The 22,723-nt window shown below is 42.8% G+C and overlaps 1 protein-coding gene across 1 annotated transcript; it reads left to right on the top strand.

The window, feature by feature from the left end:
• Positions 1-1,994: 1,994 nt before the first annotated feature.
• On the top strand, positions 1,995-21,015 carry LOC135513668 (G-protein coupled receptor 183-like). Its single transcript, XM_064936523.1, has 2 exons — positions 1,995-2,204; positions 20,140-21,015. The coding sequence occupies exons 1-2, from the start codon at positions 1,995-1,997 to the stop codon at positions 21,013-21,015; spliced, it is 1,086 nt and encodes a 361-aa protein (XP_064792595.1).
• Positions 21,016-22,723: the final 1,708 nt, after the last annotated feature.

Genomic DNA, 22,723 nt, shown 5'->3' with positions numbered 1-22,723 from the left:
AGCTTCATGTGTCTCGCCTGAAATTGATCATTTTAATCTACAGTAGGCATAGGCTATTACTGTAAATAGATACAGTATGTTACAGTCAGTTTTACAGAAAGCTTCCGAATTACAGTTAATATTACGATTTCTGTAATTTTTATTTCGCGCTCTCAAATTTCACCGGATGTTGTCGAGGTGGGACGCTAGCATCCTAATGATCCATAAGAAGTTAACAACAGTATTTTTCAGCATTTTAATGCAGTGCAATCTACAGCATGAAAGGCTGTAAAATACAGTGTTTTACTGTTGAGATTACAGTAAAGTTTTACAGTGTAGGCCACTGTGGGCGGCCCTTACTTATCAATGTTATGAGTTCCCTTTGGCATTTGGTATAGTGCATACTGACCCTTACAACATGCAGTGTGCACAATGGCCATCATCACAATTATTATGCACTTTTCTGCCCCCACAGCGTGGTATTGTGCACTCTGGCGCTCATCACAGCTTAAATGTGAGAACTCTTTGTGGTGACTTTGTCATGAGGAGAAAGAAAAGACAAACAAACAAGTGGACCAAACCCAAGAATGCAAATAACAACAATAGCGTGAATTCAACACGATGGACAGAGGTAGACCAAATCCCAGAGGTAGACCAAATCCCTGGTTCAGAACCACAGAGATGTGGACAGCGGCCGTCAGGTGAAGCTGGGCCCAGTCCCAAATGGCACCTATAGACTACCTACACCCTATGCACTTATGGAGATCTAAGAAGATTTGACAGGTGTATGCAAGATGTTAATACATCTGCCTTGCCATTTTTATTGCAATTATGTTGAAGTTCTCCATATTGCTTCTACCAATCAAATCCTCTCAGACCTCTCATCGGACATAGGGTTTAGGTGTCCATTGGGATTGGGCCATGTTCACTCTTGACTACAGGGAGAATCAAATTACCTCTCTGATTAATAGCCTACAGGAAGGCCTAGTGTAATTGTTTCCAAATATACGCCTGAACAAGAAAGTGTTTCATGTTGACTTACCTACGGATCTCGATTCCCTCATCACTTTGACCAGGGATTCCACCTTGCCTCCGAGTCATCCCGAGAAGTCCCTGACAAACCATTTGCTGAGAGAACCCGAGGATTCCTGACCTTCCCCGAGAGTCCCGGAAGATGGCTGAGTCACCGCTTCCCGAGCCTATGCAACTAGGTAGAGCTAGGCCATCGCCAGCGGAACCGCAATACAGGATCTACACTAAGAGTTGTCTGTATTGCGGGACTCTCGTAATTTTCTGTCCTCTTGTCCTTTGAAAAAGACCAGGTAGGAGTACTCTGGTGGGCCATATGGATAACTTTCCTGTCTCCCTAGCTCGCACCCCTGTTCATGCCATTCTGCTGTGGGGAGGCCAGTCTTAATCTCTTCAGGTCCTCATTGACTCTGGGGCCGATGAGAGTTTTTTTGGACACTACCCTGGCTTCCAAGCTGAACCACTCCTATGGATGTTAGAGCGCTGGACGGGTGCTCTATAGGCTGGGTCACTCGTAGTACCACTCCCATCAACCTACGGGTTCCAGGGAATCACAGCAAGATTACTCGATTACTGCTCATCAAGTCTCCTTAGATTCCCGTGGTATTGGGTTTCTGCTTGCTCCAGTGATGCAATCCCCTCATCAACTGGTCCACTGGTGCCATCATGGGCTGGTGTCCGTTCTGCCACGCCCTGTGACTGAAGTCAGCACGATCTGCAACTGGGATGTCTTTCTGGGGGCTCGGAAGGTGCCCCGGCCATTTGACTTCCGCCACACCAACCCCTAGCACCACTCCGCCCAGGGATGACTAAATTTGTTGTCGGGAGCGGAGACCAAGGCTATGGACACCTACTTTGAGGACTCCCTAGCTGTAGGATTTATACATCCTTCATCCTCTCCAAATGGTGCAGGATTCTTCTTTGTGGAGAAGACCAAAGACCCTGTGCATCAACTACCGGGGACTCAATGACATAACAGTGAGGAAATGCTACCACTACCTCTCATCTCCTCGGCCTTTGAGCCACTCCAGGGGGCCACCAAGTTTTCGAAGCTGGATGTACGGAACGCCTACCACCTGATGCAGATACGGGAGGGGGATGAGTGGAAGACCATCTTCAACACAGCCAGCGGCCACTACGAGTATTTGGTCATTCAATTTGGCCTCACCACCACCCCTGCTGTATTCCAAGCTCTGGTAAATTATGTTCTCTGCGACATGTTGAACCAGTTTGTCTTTGTTTTAAATTGATGACATCCTCATCTTCTCCTGCTTCCCCTAAGACCATGTCCGATAGGATCTTCAACGCCTCCTGGAGAAACAGCTGTTTTTAACACAGAGACGTGCGAGTTCCATCGTGCCACCATCCCCTTAATGGGGTAAATCATCTCCACTGGGAGTGTCAAGACGGATCCCGGGAAGGTGAGAGCGGTGGTGTATTAGCCCCAGCCTTCGTCCAGAGTGCAGCTACAGCGTTTCCTGGGTTTGCCAAATTCTATTGCCGCTTCATCTGGAGTTACAGCACTGGTGCAGGTCTACAATTTTGTTTCTGGTGTCCTTTGACAGCTCTTTGGTCTTGGCCATAGTGGGGTTTGGATTGTGACTGTTTGAGGTTGTGGACAGGTGTCTTTTATACTGATAACAAGTTCAAACAGGTGCCATTAATACAGGTAACGAGTGGAGGACAGAGGAGCCTCTTAAAGTAGAAGTTACAGATCTGTGAGAGCCAGAAATCTTGCTTGTTTGTAGGTGACCATATACTTATTTTCCACCATAATTTACAAATAAATTCATTAAAAATCCTACAATGTGATTTTCTGGATTTTTTTTCTCATTCTGTCTGTCATAGTTGAAGTGTACCTGTGATGAAAATTACAGGCCTCTCTCATATTTTAAAGTGGGAGAACTTGCACAATTGGTGGCTGACTAAATACTTTTTTGCCCCACTGTATAACCCCAAGGCTATTACCCTACAACCCGAGACCATCCTTGCCACCTCGTGCCGAGCAACGGCACTCAGCCAGGGTGTAGGGAAACAGTTCTGGGAGGCACAGCGTTCCCAGCTAAACCCCAGGGGGGTCCTGATAACCGGACATTTGTGCCTGACGATGCACTCCACGGTTCTGGAGTGGGCCAACTCTTCCAGGCTGGCCTGCCACCCAGGTTCCCGCCAGACCCTGGTTTTGTTCGACGACACTTCTGGTGGTGGTAGAACGGTTTTCCAAAGCTGCCCACTTAATTTCTCTGACCAAGCTACCCTATGCTAAGGAGACAGCCATGGTGCAGCATGTCTTCCGGATCCATGGACCTTCAGTCGACATGGTCTCTGACCGGGGCCCTCGGTTCTGGAAGACGTTCTGCACCCTCATTTGGTCGTCGGCCAGCCTGTCCTTTGTTGGTCAATTTCTTCAACAGATTCTACAGGTCTATATAATTCCCTTTTTCTTTTCTTTTTACAAATGTTTCCCCATGTTAGTAATTACTATCTTGTCTCATCACTACAACTCCCGTACAGGCTTGGGAGAGACGAAGGTCGAAAGCCATGCGTCCCCCGAAACACAACCCAACCAAGCCGCACTGCTTAACACAGAGTGCATCCAACCCGGAAGCCAGCCACACCATTGTGTTGGAGGAAACACTGTGCACCTAGCGACCTTGGTTAGCGTGCACTGTGCCCGGCATGCCACAGGAGTCGCTAGTGCGTGATGAGACAAGGATATCCCTGCCTGCCAAACCCTCCCTAACCCGGACGATACTAGGCCAATTGTGCGTCGCCCCACGGACCTCCCGGTCGCAGCTGGCTGCTACAGAGCCTGGGCGTGAACCCAGAGTGTCTGGTGGCACAGCTAGCGCTGCGATACAGTGCCCTAGACCACTGCAACACCCGTGAGTCCCACAGGTCTATATAATTATCAAACTTATAAATTGGTAGTAGAAAGGAAACACAGACTCTTTGTTAAACCTCCCTAGGGTATGTGGGAGGCTAGCGTCCCACCTGTCCAACATCCAGTGAGATTGCAGAGTGCCAAATTCAAATACAGAAATGCTCATTATAAAAATTCAGAAAACAAAACATATTTTACATAGGTTTATAGATTAACTTCTTGTTAATCCAACCACGGTGTCAGATTTTTTAAAATGCTTTACGGCGAAAGCATACCTTACGATTATTTGAGAACATAGCAGACAAATCATTACAAACAGTAACCAGCCAAGTAAAGAGTTTCAAAAGTCAGAAATCGAGATACAATTAATCCCTTACCTTTGATGATCTTCATATGGTTGCACTCAGAAGACATTCATTTACTCAATAAATGTTCCTTTTGTTCAATAAAGTCTCCTTATATCCAAAATCCTCCGTTTTCTTTGTGCTTTTTCTTCAGTAACCCACAGGCTCAAAAGCAGTCAAAACAGGCAGACAAAAAAATCCAAATTGTATCCGAAAAGTTAATAGAAACATGTCAAACGATGTTTATATTCAAGCCTCTGGTTGTTTTTAGCCTAAATTATATATAATATTTCAACCAGACAATAATGTTGTCAATATAAAAGGTAAACAAGAAAGGCACTCTCTCTGGTCGCGTTCATGAAAAAGCTCTGTGACACGTCAGGGTCCACTCATTCAGACGGACCTTACTCCCTCATTTTTCAGAATACAAGCCTGAAACAAATTCTAAAGACTGTTGACATCTTGTGGAAGGCATAGGAAATGCAATTTGAGTCCTAAATCAGTGGATACTGTAATGGCATTGAATAGAAAACTACAAAACAAAACAAAAAACAACTTCCTGAATGGATTCTTCTCAGGTTTTCGCCTGCCAAATCAGTTCTGTTATACTCACAGACACTATTTTAACAGTTTTTGAAACTAGAGTGTATTCTATCCAAATCTACCAGTTATATATAAATCATATCTTCTAGGCCCGAGTAGCAGGCTGTTTAAATTGGGCAGGCATCCAAAATTCCGAATGCTACCCTAGAGAAGTTTATAAGAATTAGGATTCTCCTTTAGTAATACAATTGTATGGCAGAAGTTGGTACAGAATACAGTATATGTAAGGGAATACCCCACTGAAATGGACAAAAATGAATGGGAAGTCATTGGCATTGGACAAACCATATACACGGTGTCCAATACCACCCAATGTGGCGTTGATTCGTGTAAAGTTGACTGCAAATGCCATATGGCAAATAAATGCCAGGTGTAACACTTTGAAAATCCAACAGGTGGCGAGCGCGCTCCACCGTGGTTTTTCATATTGCAAATGCAACCCAAGTCAACATCCAAAAGCAACATTTTGAAAAAGTGAATTTAAAAGAAACAACCTATCACCCCTTAAAAAAGTGCTTTCTGGACCGTTTTTCGAAATTCTTTCGATTTTTTGTCAATTACACATGTGTAAGAACTGTATGAAAATACTTTTCTCCAATTTTATTATCATAACTTTTTCTTTTTTTTTACTTGTGCATAAGGCATATGGTTTGTCCATTTGCAATATGATTTCATAGGAAGTCAAAAGTCAAAGTCAAAAGTCGCTTTTTCTTTGGCCAAGTAACATAAGAAATTTGACATGCTCAAAAATCATGCAGAATTGCAAAATTGACTTTGCAAATGCACGTGCATTTGGTCCCTCTCCATCGCTCATTAGGGTTGATTTCAGAATGTCACTTTGGTGATGGTACCTCATTGTTTAAACATATTGCAAATGGAAAGAGTCACCTGCAAGTCACCGTCCATCAGTCAATTAGATATCATTCTGACACCAAACTGATACAAATTGACACCAAACCCACTTTTTCCAACTCGTTTAGTAGCCAACAATCACATACTACAGAGATGGCCCAAAATTCACAACGCATTCTATTCAAACCATAATAAAAACGTAAAACGCGTAGTTACATTCCAGCTGCCGGTCCAGTTCAGATGTCATGTGTAGGCCTAGCTGAGGCGACCCCGAATCCCAATTTTCGGCTCGATAGGTTTTGGTGTCCGAGCAAAACCCTAATTTGTGCTGAAAATCCACTTTTTTCCATGACTTGCTACGGGGTCCTTGAATGAGCTATCGGACAGAAACGTTGGGTTCCGTCTCTATGGGCCGAGACGGTCGCAATGCACCTAGTCTTGCGATTCTGGGACATTTCTAAATGTCATCATTTTCGTGATGCAAAAAATGAATTGAAGTCATTGCAATGGTACGAGGCTGTTTCTCGGTCCGAGAACCTTCTAGAGCCACGTAACTCACCACGCACTATCGACCTGAGGCCTAGAACAGGATTCTAAAGTTTCGGAACTCTAGGTCTGACGGTTCTTTTAAAGTTCCAACAAGGTTAACTAATGCAGGCAGTGTATGTCTCTGCACACCCCAATGTGTCCCTCCTTCCAAGCTGTGTGTGTGTGTGATTTAGTTTTCCTTTGAAACTGTATGGGAAAAATGACTGATTTACAGTTCATGGGGGTTGCCTAATCACACATATGAAGTTTTGGAAAGATCTGAATTTTTTAACCCCTCGAAACAGCCACTGAGACACCAATTATGGCACTTCCGGTTGGCACAGGAAGCTATAAGTCAACACATATCCTCATCGGGGTATGCTTTTACATAATCCTTACGTTAAGAACAGACTGATTTACACAGGGTTGAATGCACTATGTCTATCAAACTGCACGCAGGGTATGGATATACACTTTTAGGGCGATTTTAACCACTTCCGGTTGGTCCAGGAAGCTAAGAATCAACACAGGTAGACCTCATAGTGGCCTGATGGATTGTTACTGAAGACAGGTTCATACGGCATTCCTAACCCATATAGGCTGAATTTAGGGGTGCAGTCAATGTATTCCTATGGGGAGAGAAGTCAATGCAAACTCTTTGAAGTAAACACCTTCTTTTAATGCCACACGGTCAAGGTTAGTCTTGCACAGATCGGGAGGTCCTTAGGAACGTACCTGAGGTCGATTTGTGCTTCTCACCCTAACGGTTCTCTCACTGTCACCCAAAAGCAAATGACATTGTGGAGCAGGCCTCATTTTGGGCCTACTATTCTAATGGTCGCTGCGCTTAGACCGAGCGAGCTACGGTCAAGCGGGATATCTCGTTGAACTCGGCACGGCCTAGGGATTATGGTAATGCTATCGCCTGCTCTCTGTGTCTTTAAGCACTGCACCTTGTAACTCCATCCTTCCTGTGTGTGTATGAGTGAGCTTTTCTTTGAGATCTGTTGGGAGAAATTACTAATTTACAGTTCAAGAGGGTTACCTTGTCACACATATGAAGTTTTGGAGAGATGTGACTTTTCTAACCCTTCAAAACAGACAGTGTGACCCAATTAAAGGCACTTCCGGTTGGCACAGGAAGCTATAGGTAAAAACATGTCTTGACTGGGGTAGCCTCTTACCGAATCCTGAGTTTTAAGTCTTTAAGTTAAGAATTGACTGATCTACACAGGGTTGAATGCAGTCATTTTCACATATGCGGTTGTGTACATCAAAATAACTTTTGGGTGAATTTAACCACTTCCGGTTGCTCCAGGAAGCTTAGAATCGACACAGGTAGACCTCATAGTGGCCTGATGGATTGGCATTGAAGACAAGTTCATAAGGCATTTTTAACCCACATAGGCTTCAGGTTGAATTTAGGGGAGCAGTTAATGTATTCCTATGGGGAGAGATGTCATTGTAATCGGTGAGATCAAAAAACCCTGTTTTACTGTTAAGGGTTAATGCCACACGGTCAGGCTTGCACAGATCGGGAGGACCTTAGGAACATTCCTGTGGTTGAATTGTCCTTCTAAACCTAACGGTTCCGCCGCTGTCACCCAAAATCAAATGACGTTGTGGTGCAGGTTCATTTTGGGCCTACTTTTCTAATGCTCGCTGCTCTCAGACCGAGCGAGCTACGGTCAAGCGGGATATCTCGTTGAACTCGGCACGGCCTAGAGATTATGGTAATGTCATTGCCTGCTCTCTGTGTCTTTAAGCACCGCACTTTTTCACTCCATCCTTGCTGTGTGTGTGTGAGAGCTTTTCTTTGACATCTGTTGGGAGAAATGACTGATTTACAGTTCAGGAGGGTTACTGAGTCACACATTTGAAGTTTTAAAAAGATGTGACTTTTTTAACCCTTCAAAACAGACAGTGTGACCCAATTAAAGGCACTTCCGGTTGGCACAGGAAGCTATAAGTAAAGACATGTCTTGATTGAGATAGCCACTTACAGAATCCTGAGTTTTAAGTCTTTAAGTTAAGAATTGACTGATCTACACAGGTTTGAATACAGTGATTTTCATAATGACAGGTTATATGTTTCAAAACACTTTTAGGGTGATTTTCACCACTTCCGGTTGCTTCAGGAAGCTTAGAATTGACACAGGTAGACCTCACAGTGGTCTGATGGACTGTCATAGAATACAGGTTCATAAGGCATTCATAACCCACATAGGCTTCAGGTTGAATTTAGAGGTGCAGGCAATGTTTTCCTATGGGGAGAGAAGTCAATGCAAACTGTTTGAAGTAAACACCTTCTTTTAACTGTAAAGGGTTAATGCCACACGGTCAAGGTTAGGCTTGCACAGATCGGGAGGACCTTAGGAACGTACCTGAGTTCGAATCGTGCTTCTCACCCTAACGGTTCTCTCACTGTCACCCAAAAGCAAATTACATTGAGGGCCAGGCTTCATTTTGGGCCTTCGTTTTTTCAAGGTCGCTGCACTCAGAGCGAGCAACAGTCAAGCGGGGCGTCTCGTTGAACTCGGCACAGTCTGGAGACTATGGTGATGACATTTTTTGTATTGATTTCAGAATGTCATTTTGGTGATGGTCCCTCTCCGTTTAAACATATTGCAAATGTACAAAAGTCAACTAGAAAGTCAGTCAAAAGTCAACTAGATGTCAGTCAATTAGATGTCATTCTGACACCAAACTGATATCAATTGACAGCAAACCCACTTTTTCCAACTCATTTAGAAGCCAACTATCAAATATGTCAAAGCAGGCCCATAATTCACAGCGCCTTCTGTTTAAAACATAATAAAAACGTAAAACTCATAGTTATGTTCTAGCTGCTGGTCCAGTTCGGACATTATGTGTAGGCCTATGTGAGGCGACCCCGAATCCCGAGTTTCGGCTCAATAGGTCCTTCGGTGCGCGAGCAAAACCCTAATTGGTGCTGACAATCCACTTTTTTCCATGCCTTGCTATGGGGTCCTTGAATGAGCTATCGGACAGAAACGTTGTGGTACGTCTCTATGGGCCGAGCCGGTTTCAGTGCACCTAGTCGTGCGTCTCTGAGACTTTTCTAAATGTCGTCATTTTCGTAATGGTCAAAATGAATTGAAGTCATTGCAAATGTACAAGGCTTTTTCTCGGTCTGAGAAACACGCACTATTGACCTGAGGTCTAGAACAGGTTTCTAAAGTTTCGGAACTCTAGGTCTGATGGTTCTTCTTTAGCTAGAACAAAGGTAACAATTGCAAGCACTGTCTGTCTCTACACAGCACACGGTGTCCCTGTGTCCTAGCTGTGTGTGTGTGTGATTTTTTGGGATGAGAAATGACTGATTTAAATCAAATCAAATCAATGTACTTATATAGCCCTTCGTACATCAGCTGATATCTCAAAGTGCTGTACAGAAACCCAGCCTAAAACCCCAAACAGCAAGCAATGCAGGTGTAGAAGCACGGTGGCTAGGAAAAACTCCCTAGAAAGGCCAAAACCTAGGAAGAAACCTAGAGAGGAACCAGGCTATGTGGGGTGGCCAGTCCTCTTTTGGCTGTGCCGGGTGGTGATTATAACAGAACATGGCCAATATGTTCAAATGTTCATAAATGACCAGCATGGTCAAATAATAATAAGGCAGAACAGTTGAAACTGGAGCAGCAGCACGGCCAGGTGGACTGGGGACAGCAAGGAGTCATCATGTCAGGTAGTCCTGAAGCATGGTCCTAGGGCCCAGGTCCTCCGAGAGAGAGAAAAAAAGAGAGAAAGAGAGAATTAGAGAGAGCACACTTAAATTCACACAGGACACCGAATAGGACAGGAGAAGTACTCCAGATATAACAAACTGACCCTAGCCCCCGACACATAAACTACTGCAGCATAAATACTGGAGGCTGAGACAGGAGGGGTCAGAAGACACTGTGACCCCACCCGAGGACATCCCCGGACAGGGCCAAACAGGAAGGATATAACCCCACCCACCTTGCCAAAGCACAGCCCCCACACCACTAATGGGATATCTTCAACCACCAACCTACCATCCTGAGACAAGGCCGAGTATAGCCCACAAAGATTTCCGCCACGGCACAACCCAAGGGGGGGCAACCCAGACAGGAAGTTCACATCAGTGACAACCCACTCAAGTGACGCACCCCTCCTAGGGACGGTATGAAAGAGCCCTGGGAAGCCAGTGACTCAGCCCCTGTAATAGGGTTAGAGGCAGAGAATCGCAGTGGAAAGAGGGGAACGGGCCAGGCAGAGACAGCAAGGGCGGTTCGTTGCTCCAGAGCCTTTCCGTTCACCTTCCCACTCCTGGGCCAGACTACACTCAATCATATGACCCTCTGAAGAAATTCTAGGGACAATTAGAAGATAGGGCTGTCTGCTGCCCCCTTTGGAGTAATTGCGTGCCCATATTAAACAGAAAAAAAATCTGTCAAAAATTGCTAATATATGCATATAAAAAATATTATTGAATAGAAAACACTCTAAAGTTTCTAAAACCGTTTAAATTATGTCTGTATGTAAAGCAGAACTCTCAGGGCAGTCATTCTCCCAAACTCTCTCTTGTCATCATAAAAGTTGGCCCAACTTTGACGTCATCGCCCCCACCCTTCCCAAGCACCTCTACAGACCTGGGAACAGTTTCTATGTCTTCAGCGCGATGTCTGCGTTCAATGGGGCTTCTCATTGTGAGAATCGCGCGCTCACGAGAGTTTTGGCGGCCCGAAACCTTTCGGTCACGCGAAAAAAAAGGTCACATTCATGCGCGCTCTCCTCCGGTGATCTCTCTCTTCCAAGATTGATTAAACGATGCTTGTGTTTCTGTTCATCCTCAGGATTGTTGTGCACCTTTATAACATGCTAAAGCTTGATTATGAACATAGTTTGACAAGTTTAGTCGACATATAATATGTAATTTCGACGTTTTGGTGCGCATCCACTTGACTTTTGGCTGCATTTCAACCAAAATATGTCGTGTTTGGTAACCGAAAGACACAGACTTCAAAACTAAATGCTGTTTTTGGTAAGTATAATTCCTTCCAGGTCTTCTGCTGGAAGAACAGCAAAGGTAAGGGAATATTTATGTGTTAAATTTGGGTTTCTGAGCCCCGACTCATATTATAGCCTAGTGAACGAATTCTGTAACGTTAAAAATAAATGTAACACAGCGATTGCATTTAGAAGAAGTGTATCTTTCTATATATATGTAGAACATGCATATTTAGTTAAAGTTTATGATGTGTATTGCTTGTTATCTGCCGGAGCTATCGTCATTTCTCAGGACATTTGAGTAGCATTTTTTGAACAATGCGTCATTGTAAACAGAGATTTATGGATATATATAGCATATTATTGAAAAAAACATAAATGTACTGTGTAGCATGTTATATTACTGTCATCTGATGAAGATTTCAAAAGGTTAGTGAATTATTTTTCTTTTAATCCTGCGTTTGTTGATTGCATATTTTGTTCAACTTGGCTATGCAAATTAGCTGTGTCTTCGGTGGTGGTTTGACATAAATATGTGCTATGTTTTCGGCGTAAAACATTTTAGAAATCTGACTCGCTGGGTAGATAAACAAGGTGTTTATCTTTCATTTGAGCTATTGGACTTGTTAATGTGTGGAGGTTAAATATTTTTAAGAATATATTTTGCGTTCCATGCGCCACATTCCAGTTGAACGTAGGAGGGAAAGTTCCCAAATGGGACTCAAGATCCCTAACAGGCTTTAGGAGGCTTGCGTCTTGTGACCGTAGCGTACATGTAGGTATGTACGGCAGGACCAAATCAGAGAGATAGGTAGGAGCAAGCCCATGTAATGCTTGGTAGGTTAGCAGTAAAACCTTGAAATCAGCCCTTGCCTTGACAGGAAGCCAGTGTAGGGAGGCTAGCACTGGAGTAATATGATCACATTTTTTGGTTCTAGTCAGGATTCTAGCAGCCGTATTTAGCACCAACTGAAGTTAATTTGGTGCTTTATCCGGGTAGGCGGAAAGTAGAGCATTGCAGTAGTCAAACCTAGAAGTGACAAAAGTATGGATTAATTTTTCTGAATCATTTTTGAACAGAAAGTTTCAGATTTTTGCAATGTTACGTAGATGGAAAAAAGCTGTCCTTGAAATGGTCGTGATATGTTCTACAAAAGCGAGAATTGTCAGATTCAACAGAAGATCTCTTTGTTTCCTGGGACCTAGAACAAACATCTCTGTTTTGTCCGAGTTTAATAGTAGAAAGTTTGCAGCCATCCTTATGTCTGAAACACATGCTTCTAGCAAGGGCAATTTTGGGGCTTCACCATGTTTCATTGAAATGTACAGCAGTGTGTCATCCAGTAATAGCAGTGAAAGTTAACATTATTTTTTCGAATGACATCCCCAAGAGGTAAAATATATAGTGAAAACAATAGTGGTCCTAAAACGGAACCTTGAGGAACAGCGAAATTTACAGTTGATTTGTCAGAGGACAAACCATTCACAGAGACAAAATGATATCTTTCCGACAGATAAGATCTAAACCAGGCCAGAACTTGTCCGTGTAGACCAATTTGGGTTTCCAATCTCTCCAAAAGAATGTGGTGATCGATGGTATCAAAAGCAACACTAAGGTCCAGGAGCACGAGGACAGATGCAGAGCCTCGGTCTGATATCATTAAAAGGTCATTTACCACCTTAACAAGTGCAGTCCCAGTGCTATGATGGGGTCTAAAACCAGACTGAAGCATTTCATATACATTGTTTGTCTTCAGGAAGAGAGTGAGTTGCTGCGCAACAGCCTTTTCTAAAACTTTTGAGAGGAATGGAAGATTCGATATAGGCCGATTAGTTTTTTATATTTTCTGGGTCAAGGTTTGGATTTTTCAAGAGAGGCTTTATTACTGCCACTTTTAGTGAGTTCGGCACACATCCATTTATTATGTTCAACATAGGAGGGCCAAGCACAGGAAGCAGCTCTTTCAGTAGTTTAATTGGAATAGGGTCCAGTATGCAGCTTGAAGGTTTAGAGGCCATGATTATTTTCATCATTGTGTCAAGAGATATAGTACTAAAACACTTGAGCGTCTCTCTTGATCCTAGGTCCTGGCAGAGTTGTGCAGACTCAGGACAACTGAGCTTTGAAGGAATACGCAGATTTAAAGAGGAGTCTTTAAAGAGGAATTTGCTTTCTAATAATCCTGATCTTTTCCTCAAAGAAGTTCATGAATTTATCACTGCTGAAGTGAAAGCCGTCCTCTCTTGGGGAATGCTGCTTATTAGTTAGCTTTGCGAAAGTATCAAAAAGGAATGTCGGATTGTTCTTATTTTCCTCAATTAAGTTGGAAAAATAGGATGATCGAGCAGCAGCAAGGGTTCTTCGGTACTGCACAGTACTGTCTTTCCAAGCTAGTCGGAAGACTTCCAGTTTGGTGTGGCGCCATTTCCGTTCCAATTTTCTGGAAGCTTGCTTCAGAGCTCGGATATTTTCTGTGTACTAAGGGAGCTAGTTTCTTATGAGAAATGTTTTTAGTTTTTAGGGGTGCAACTGCATCTAGGGTATTGCGCAAGGTTAAATTGTGTTCCTCAGTTAGGTGGTAAACTGATTTTTGTCCTTGGGTAGACAGAGGGAATCTGGAAGGACATCAAGGAATCTTTGTGTTGTCTGTGAATATATAGCACAACTTATGATGTTCCTTGGTTGGGGTCTGAGCAGATTATTTGTTGCAATTGCTAACTTAATAAAATGGTGGTCCGATAGTCCAGTATTATGAGGTAAAACATTAAGATCCACAACATTTTTTCCATGGGACAAAACTAGGTCCAGAGTATGACTGTGACCGTGAGTGGGTCTAGAGACATGTTGGACAAACCCACTGAGTCGATGATGGCTCTGAAAGCCTTTTGGAGTGGGTCTGTGGACTTTTCCATGTGAATATTAAAGTCACCAAAGATTAGAATATTATCTGCTATGACTACAAGGTCCGATAGGAATTCAGGGAACTCAATGAGGAACGCTGTGTATGGCCCAGGAGGCCTGTAAACAGTAGCTACAAAAAGTGATTGAGTAGGCTGCATCGATTTCATGACTAGAAGCTCTGACTCTGCTAGTGGCAGACTCCACTATGCTGGCAGGCTGGCTAACAGCCTGCTGCCTGGTCTGCACCCTATTTCACTGTGGAGCTAGAGGAGTTAGAGCCCTGTCTATGTTGGTAGATAAGATGAGAGCACCCCTCCAGCTAGGATGGAGTCCGTCACTCCTTAGCAGGTCAGGCTTGGTACTGTTTGTGGGTGAGTCCCAGGAAGAGGGCCAATTATCTACAAATTCTATCTTTTGGGGGGGGCAGAAAACAGTTTTCAACCAGCGATTGAGTTGTGAGTCTCTGCTGTAGAGCTCATCATTCCCCCTAACTGGGAGGGGTCCAGAGACAATTACTCGATGCCGACACATCTTTCTAGCTGATTAACACGCTGAAGCTATGTTGCGCTTGGTGATCTCTGACTGTTTCATCCTAACATCGTTGGTGCTGATGTGGATAACAATATCTCTATACTCTCTACACTCGCCAGTTTTAGCTTTAGCCAGCACCATCTTCAGATTAGCCTTAACGTCGGTAGCCTTGCCCCCTGGTAAACAGTGTATGATCGCTGGATGATTCGTTTTAAGTCTAATACTGCGGGTAATGGAGTCGCCAATGACTAGAGTTTTCAACTTGTCAGAGCTAATGTTGGGAAGCTTTGGCGTCTCAGACCCCTTAACAGGAGGAGTAGAGACAAGAGAAGGCTCGGACTCTGACTCCGACTCGCTGATTAATGGGGAAAACCCGTTGAAAGTTTCTGTCGGCTGAATGAGCGACACCGGTTGAGCATTCCTACAGCATTTCCTTCCAGAAACCGTGAGAATGTTGTTCGGCTGTGGGGACCATGAGAGGGGATTTATACTAACGTTCCTATCTGTACTTACTGGTGGCACAGATGCTGTTTCATCCTTTCCTACACTGAAATTACCCTTGCCTAACGATTGCGTCTGAAGCTGGGCTTGTAGCACAGCTATCCTCGCTGTAAGGCGATCGTTCTTCTGTATATGATGAGTACAGCGACTGCAATTAGAAGGCATCATGTTAATGTTACTAAGTAGTGATGATGCCTTCTAATTGCAGTTTATATATTTTAGTTTTTTCCCTCAACTTTTTCACTCCGGACGCTTTATCTGGACATGGTTCGTCAGGACCTCCAACAGCCGAAGCTACTTAGCTAGAAAAAGATGAGGGAAAAAACAAAATTATAAACGGTAATTAAAAAGTAAAAACCGTAAAGTTGTAAGGTAGCAAAGTAAGGTTGGCAACAAAACGCCCAGCAACACGTAAACAAGTCTGCAAGTCTGCAAGTTGTGACCGGAAATGGCGTAGGACTGTTCCGGCGCTTTGTTTTACCCAGTTCATGGGGGTTTCCTAATCACTCATATGAGGTTTTGAAAAGATCTGACCTTTTTAACCCTTCAAAACAGCCACTATGACACCATTTAATAAGGCACTTCGGTTGGCACAGGAAGCTATAAGTAAACTCATATCCTGATTGGGGTATGCCTTTACAGAATACTGAGTTTTAAGTGTTTACGTTAAGAACTGACCGATTTACACAGGGTTGAATGCACTATTTCTATCAAACTGCTGGTTGGGTATGGAAAAACACGTTTAAGTGATTTTAAGTGATTTTAACCACTTCCGGTTGCTTCAGCAAGCTTAGAATCGACACAGGTAGACCTCATAGTGTCCTGATGGACTGTTATTGAAGACAGGTTCATAAGACATTCATAACCCACATAGGCTTCAGGTTGAATTTAGGGGTGCAGGCAATGTATTCATATGGGGAGAGAAGTCATTGAAAACTGTTTGATATAAACACCTTCTTTTAACTGTTAAGGTGTTAATGCCACACGGTCAAGGTTAGGTTTGCACGGATCGGGAGGACCTCAGGGATGTTCCTGAGAACGAATTGGGCTTCTCACCCTAACGGTTCTCTCACTGTCACCCAAAAGCAAATGACATATAGGGCCAGGCTTCATTTTGGGCATACTTTTTCACTGTTGCTGCACTCAGAGCGAGTTACGGTCAAGCGGGGCATCTAGTTGAACTCGGCACAGCCTTGAGAATATGGAAATGCCATTGCAGGCTCTGTGTGTCTTTAACCACCACACTTTGTCACTCCATCCTTGCTGTGTATGTGTGTGTGTGTGTGTGTGTGTGTGTGTGTGTGTGTGTGTGTGTGTGTGTGTGTGTGTGTGTGTGTGTGTGTGTGTGTGTGTGTGTGTGTGTGTGTGTGTGTGTGTGTGTGTGTGTGTGTGTGTGTGTGTGTGTGTGTGTGTGTGTGTGTGTGTGTGTGTGTGTGTGTGTGTGTGTGTGTGTGTGTGTGAGAGAGAGAGCTTTTCTTTGACATCTGTTGGGAGAAATTACTGACTTGCAGTTCATGAGGGTTGCCTAATCACACATTAATTTTTGAAAAGATCTGACATTTTTAACCCTTCGAAACTGCACCTATGACACCATTTTAAGGCACTTCCGGTTTACACAGGAAGCTGAAAGTGAACACATATCCTCCTTAGGCTAGGCAATTATAGAATATTGAGTTTTAAGTCTTTACTTTAAGAACTGACTTATTGACAGAAGGTTTAGTGAGTGTGTGTTATTTCAGAAATCACAGAAAATCACTGAAATCTCACAGAGCTCCAAGGCACACTTTTAAAAGATTTGTATGAACACGCTGCAACTGGATCTGTAACTGTTTTACTATTACTATTTTTGAATATCACAAATGTGACATTGTACGATTTCTCTGAAATGACGACAGACTGGTTCTTTTTTTTGACACTGTAGGTTCCTTTACTTTGACGTGAAGCGGAAAATTATTGGTCTATTTTCAGTTTGGACCTTCAATCCCAGACAAATGGCCATAACTCAAAAATCGTTGAGGCCTAGACGCCATCTTGTTCGGAACCAACTGCCCATTATGCCAATCCTATGCTCACCAAGTTTCGGCTTCAAAATATTTTCCATTTTGGAGATAAGGCCACGTCGTGATTCGTGATGTTTTGTACATTTGCAATATGATTCCATTCGCCCTCTTGTGGGATTTCCCAGGACAGCGGAAAAATTACCAAAATTTGATTATTTTATCAAACGGAAACCAAATGTCCGAGAGAGTTCGTTGGATGACTTCCTGGAAGATCCGGCCCTGCCGCACGGCCCAACGCCGTCCACAAATTTTACAAACGTTTTCGGACGTCTAGTAAAGGACCGTACATTTGCAATGTGGACTTTCTCACTAATCATATGGCAAATGTCAAAATGTTCCCTTAAGGTATGATATGGCAAATGTCAAAATGTTCCCTTCATGTATCTACTGATGTAAGGCACGTTGAGGTGCTGTCAATTATAAGTTAATTTGAGATGATGTACCTGCGTAAGCAAGGTTTTTCATGCTCAGTATCTTTTATGCATCGAACGTAAGCACACCGTCGGAAATGATCTTACGACTAAGTTCAACTATAAATCTAAGATTTTTTTTATGAATAAGGCCCCAGGGCCTTAGTCAGATGCTCAACACTTTCAGTGGCAAGTACAGAGATACATCTTATTATCATGAGCCATTACAGATTCCATGAGCAAAAGTCTATCCTCCGTCCTCTCTCCTCCGTGACCCGGAAACCGAAGTTTGAGTGAGTGGTCGAAGAGTGTCGATTCGTTAGTAGGCAAACAGAAGTGTCCTCCCCTCCTCAATAGCCACCTCTCATCAAGGATAGTCATGTATTCTACCGGAGTCCTTCACGGAGAGAGTTTTGAAATCTGCCACACCCCCTTTGAATCAGCTATTGTTTTGTCAGAGAGTAAAAACATGCACATGTTTAAAAACAATATGCTGCACACCAGGGGTGCAGCTTTGGTTTTAGAAGTGGGGAGAACAATTTGTTTTTATATACACTACCGTTCAAGAGTTTGGGATGACTTCAAAATTCCCTAGCATATTTTTTTGTACATTAACCTGTCTGGGAACGGGGTTCCGTTCCGCTAGTGGAACACCTCGCCAAACGGACAGTGAAATTGCAGGGCGCCAACAGAAATCTCATAAATCAAATTTCCCAAACATACAAGTCTAAGGCACCATTTTAAAGATAATATTCTCGTTAATCCAGCCACAGTGTCTGATTTCAAAAAGACTTTACAGCGAAAGCTCCACAAACAATTATGTTGGATCACCACCAAGTCACAGAAAAACACAGCCATTTCCAAAGTGGAGTCACAAAAAGCAGAAATATAGATACAATTAATCACTAACCTTTGATGATCTTCATCAGATGACACTCATAGGCCTTCATGTTACACAATACATATATGTTTTGTTCGATAAAGTGCATATTTATATCAAAAAATCTCATTTTTCATAGGCATGTTATGTTCAATTGTTCCAAAACATGCAGTGATTTGCAGAGAGCCACATCAATTCACAGAAATACTCATCATAAACACTGATAGATATAACTATTATACATGGAACTTTAGAAAACTTCTCCTTAATGCAACCGCTGTGTCAGATTACAAAAAAACTTTACGGAAAAAGCATACCATGCAATATTCTGAGTACAGCGCTCAGAGCCCAAACCAGCCAAAGGAATATCCACCATGTTGTGTAGTCAACATTAGTCAGAAATAGCATTCTAAATTTTCACTCACCTTTGATGATCTTCATCAGAATGCACTCCCATTCTGATGGCAGACCTCTGACTCATTCCCCTCTCATTCAGCCAGCCTTCACAGTAGAAGCCTGAAACAACGTTCAAAAGACTGTTGACATCTCGTGGAAGCCTTAGGAAGTGTAAGATGACCAATATCCCACTGTATCTTCAACATGGACTGAGTTAAAAAACTGCAAACCTCAGATTTCCCACTTCCTGATTTTTTCTCAGGTTTTTGCCTGCCATATGAATTCTGTTATACTCACAGACATCATTCAAACAGTTGTAGTAACTTCAGAATGTGTTCTATCCAATACTAATAACAATATGCATATATTAGCATCTAGGACAGAGTAGGAGACAGTTCACTCTGGGCACGCTATTCATCCAAAAATGAAAATGCTGCATCCTATCCCAAAAAAGTTATTAAGCTAATCAATTTGAGAAAAGGTCCATAACAACTAATTTCATTCAGTGCACAATATAATTATATTACAAGACATTTGGCAGTGTGACATCATTCAAGACAGTCTATGGAGGGATGAATCAGGTTGATAGGTTACCATTAGGGCTATAGCCTACTGATTAAAGGTATAATTAACTCAAACTAATGTGTGGGTTCTTCTTTCCCTAGCAAGGCCCAATATGTGGATAGTTAGCAATAAGTAAGAGAGGGAATTAGGCTCCTTCTACCCCTCACCTCGGATAATAAAGAGCATTGGGATTTGGCAAACATGAATTCCTTGACATGGCATTGTCCTTTATGCATTTTGTAATCTAAATACGACAAGGCATTGTTTTTCACCCAATACAAATCATATAGTGGTTAAACTTTCCATGTTCCCATCTCAGGCCCAATTTTTATTTCTTACCTTTATTTAACCAGGCAAGTCAGTTAAGAACAAATTTGTATTTTTAATGACAGCCAAGGAACAGCAGGTTAACTGCTTGTTCAGGGGCAGAACGCCAGATTTGTAGCTTGGCAGCTCGGGGGTTTGAACTTGTAACCTTCTGGTTACTAGTCCAACACTCTAACCACTTGGCTACCCTGCCTCCCCTGAACAAACTACCCCTGACCTTGCATAACAATGCTAATTGTATGCCTGTAACCATATTTACTCTGGTGACAATGTGCTGACCCTCAGGAGAGATGTGCATTCATTAGACATGGTGGTTCGGCTATAAATACTGATTCATTGCTCACCATCTGACAGAACGTCACGATGCTCTCAAACGCGACCATTCTACTGTGGGTTGACTTCGACAGCCCCAAGGACGTTCTTATCTTTATTTTCCACATTCTGTTCGCTACAAGTGCTATTCTCATCGCTGGCTCGGTAGTGATCGCTATCTTTAGCACGAGATCTCTGCGAATACAGAACCGGTTCATATTCATGTTGAACACCAGCATCAGTGACACACTGACTGGTTTTTCCATTTATTACCTCGGTCTCTTCGACGTTCAAGAAGGCTACCCATCCAGGAATGGAACGTTTTACATTTTGCCTTCATTCCTAGGGGTGAATGTGCTCACATTTTTGTTTGCGCAATTTGACAGGTACTTTGCAGTGTGCCACCCCTTTTTATACAATCGCTTCATGTCGCGTTCGTTTGTCATTGGAATTTGTGCGTTTTGTTGGATTTACACCTATTCCATATTAATGGTGCAAAACATGGTTCCCATCTCAAAAGCTGCGCAGATTAATGCATTCGGCGTTATGACTTTGCAAATAATAGTTCTTACCAAGGTATTGATGACCATCAAGTTGTACATCATAGCCAGAAACCAGCTAGGGCGAGAGGCACCCAGCACTGAGAGAGATAACAAGAAAGAGTCTCTGCGCATCATAGTGTTTGTGGTCATATGCTTCTTAGCGTTATGGGCTCCCTCCTTTGTCAATATCATAGTGCGGCAGCTAACTTACCATGGTCTGAAGTTTAGGAATGAGGCAACAAATCTGTTTGCCATCTTGGCGAGATTTAACGCATTGGTCACACCAGCGTTGTACATCTGGGGCAGCCCAGCGCTAAGCTGTGCGGTATGGAGAACGGTGTGGAGGAGAGTGTGTCCCAAGAGGAAGGGAAGGTAGGCTATTGCAAAGGAGTGACCAACCCTGGTCCTATAGAGACCCCACAGGGTGCCAAGTTTCTGTTTCAGACCTATAAACCAACTGAATCAATATCTAAATGTTAGAACAAAAGTCTACAACCTGGCTCTCCAGGACCAGGGTTGGGAGTTAACACTGTGTCAACTATTTCCGTAATGTGTCAAGGCTGTAGGTGCTGATGTTTCTGTTTTTTTTCTCTCACACACAGAATCGGTTTTGATCACTTAAGGATGTGCAAAGACAGAGGAAGAATTTTAAGCATAGCTAGGGTTTTGGGGCAACCGGTGTGAACAATCTAAATGCCTAATTTTGCGCAACACCCATGGCCCTTGTTTGCTTCAATTTCCTTTTCCACTATTTCTCCCCAAACTTACTCTGGTAGCCTACCCACGCTCTTGTATTTCTTTTTTTGGTTTTACTGTAAAGACTGACACATTTTCATTTCTAACCTGGTAATAATACATATAATTTTAATGAATTAATGCACATGTTGTGGTGACATATTTCTGAAAAATATAAACTACACCTCATTTATCTTCTGTAAAAGTAAATTAACCAGGTTCAACGTGAACACCCAAAACATATTCCTATTAACATCATTGTCGGAGACAGGCTTCTGTATCCTTGTGTTGGGACCATTCCTAGAATGATGCATGAGAAATGTAAATTCACTTTTGTTGTGGAAAGAGGTGAAATAGGATTTGAGAGATGGAATGGACCAGACTGTAAAATTGTCTCTCCTAACCAGCATTTATTTTTCCAGCTATCCAAAAATGTTTCACTAGGAATGTCATAGTATCGAATGTACGTAGTCCAACAATATGTGGTATGTCATCATGGCTACAGACGTTCACAGATGGACAATATTGAAAATATTTAGATTAAAGCCTACATAGGCTACACGAGTTGCACAAGAGTTGTAGCCAACAAGACTACACCTGCTTATTTGTAATTTGTTGACTGCGTATATGTGATCACTAAAATGTCAGTATTTGTTCTAAATGTGAAGATGAATGTCAAAAGCCTGACTGAATAAATATGTTTAATGTATGACTTCACACTGTTTGCCATAGCAATCTTAACATGAAAATCTTGGTGTGGCAAGATATTTTTGATGCATGCCAGTAAAGCCACTACACAACACTAAACAATACATGAATTGTACTATAAATGGTGCGAAACGGTACCCACAAACTGTTAGGGCTTACATTAAGCTATCCAAACGGCAGAGCCTTCTTTTCAGCTCCATGGAGTGAATCATTGCCACCGCTACCCCTGGTTATCAGCGGAGCCTTATCTGGCAGCAAAATAGTTAATTCAGCCTCATTTTACTGCCTTTTAAAAAAACAGAGCTGATATGGCTGACTTCCTTAAACAAATGTGGTTTCTACTGACAATTCAGATGTACGAACCATGGCATAAGGGGACAACGAGCGGATAAGAGACCATCCCTAATTTAGATTAAGACAATAATGAGTGAGCCAGGACGGACATTGTCAATATAACTATTTGTTCAACACTTTTGAAATGTGCAGCGAAAAAATTCAGAACATGGACCGTTCTTACACCAAGTCAGAACCGTAGGATAAATAAAAGGGGCATATAAGCAGACAATGAAAGCTCTTACAATATTCGATGATGACATTTCTCCGAAACAGGCTATAGCCTACATGTGCACCACCAAGTAAGA

Source organism: Oncorhynchus masou, chromosome 25, assembly GCF_036934945.1.
Source record: "Oncorhynchus masou masou isolate Uvic2021 chromosome 25, UVic_Omas_1.1, whole genome shotgun sequence".
NCBI classification, from domain to species: Eukaryota; Metazoa; Chordata; class Actinopteri; order Salmoniformes; family Salmonidae; genus Oncorhynchus; species Oncorhynchus masou.
This window is presented reverse-complemented; position numbering and strand designations above follow the sequence as displayed.

Coding starts and splice junctions, on each gene's coding strand:
- LOC135513668 (XM_064936523.1), top strand. CDS start 1,995: ATGCTACCACTACCTCTCATCTCCTCGGCCTTTGAGCCACTCCAGGGG. Junction 2,205..20,139: donor CTGCTGTATTCCAAGCTCTG/GTAAATTATGTT, acceptor ACCATCTGACAG/AACGTCACGATGCTCTCAAA.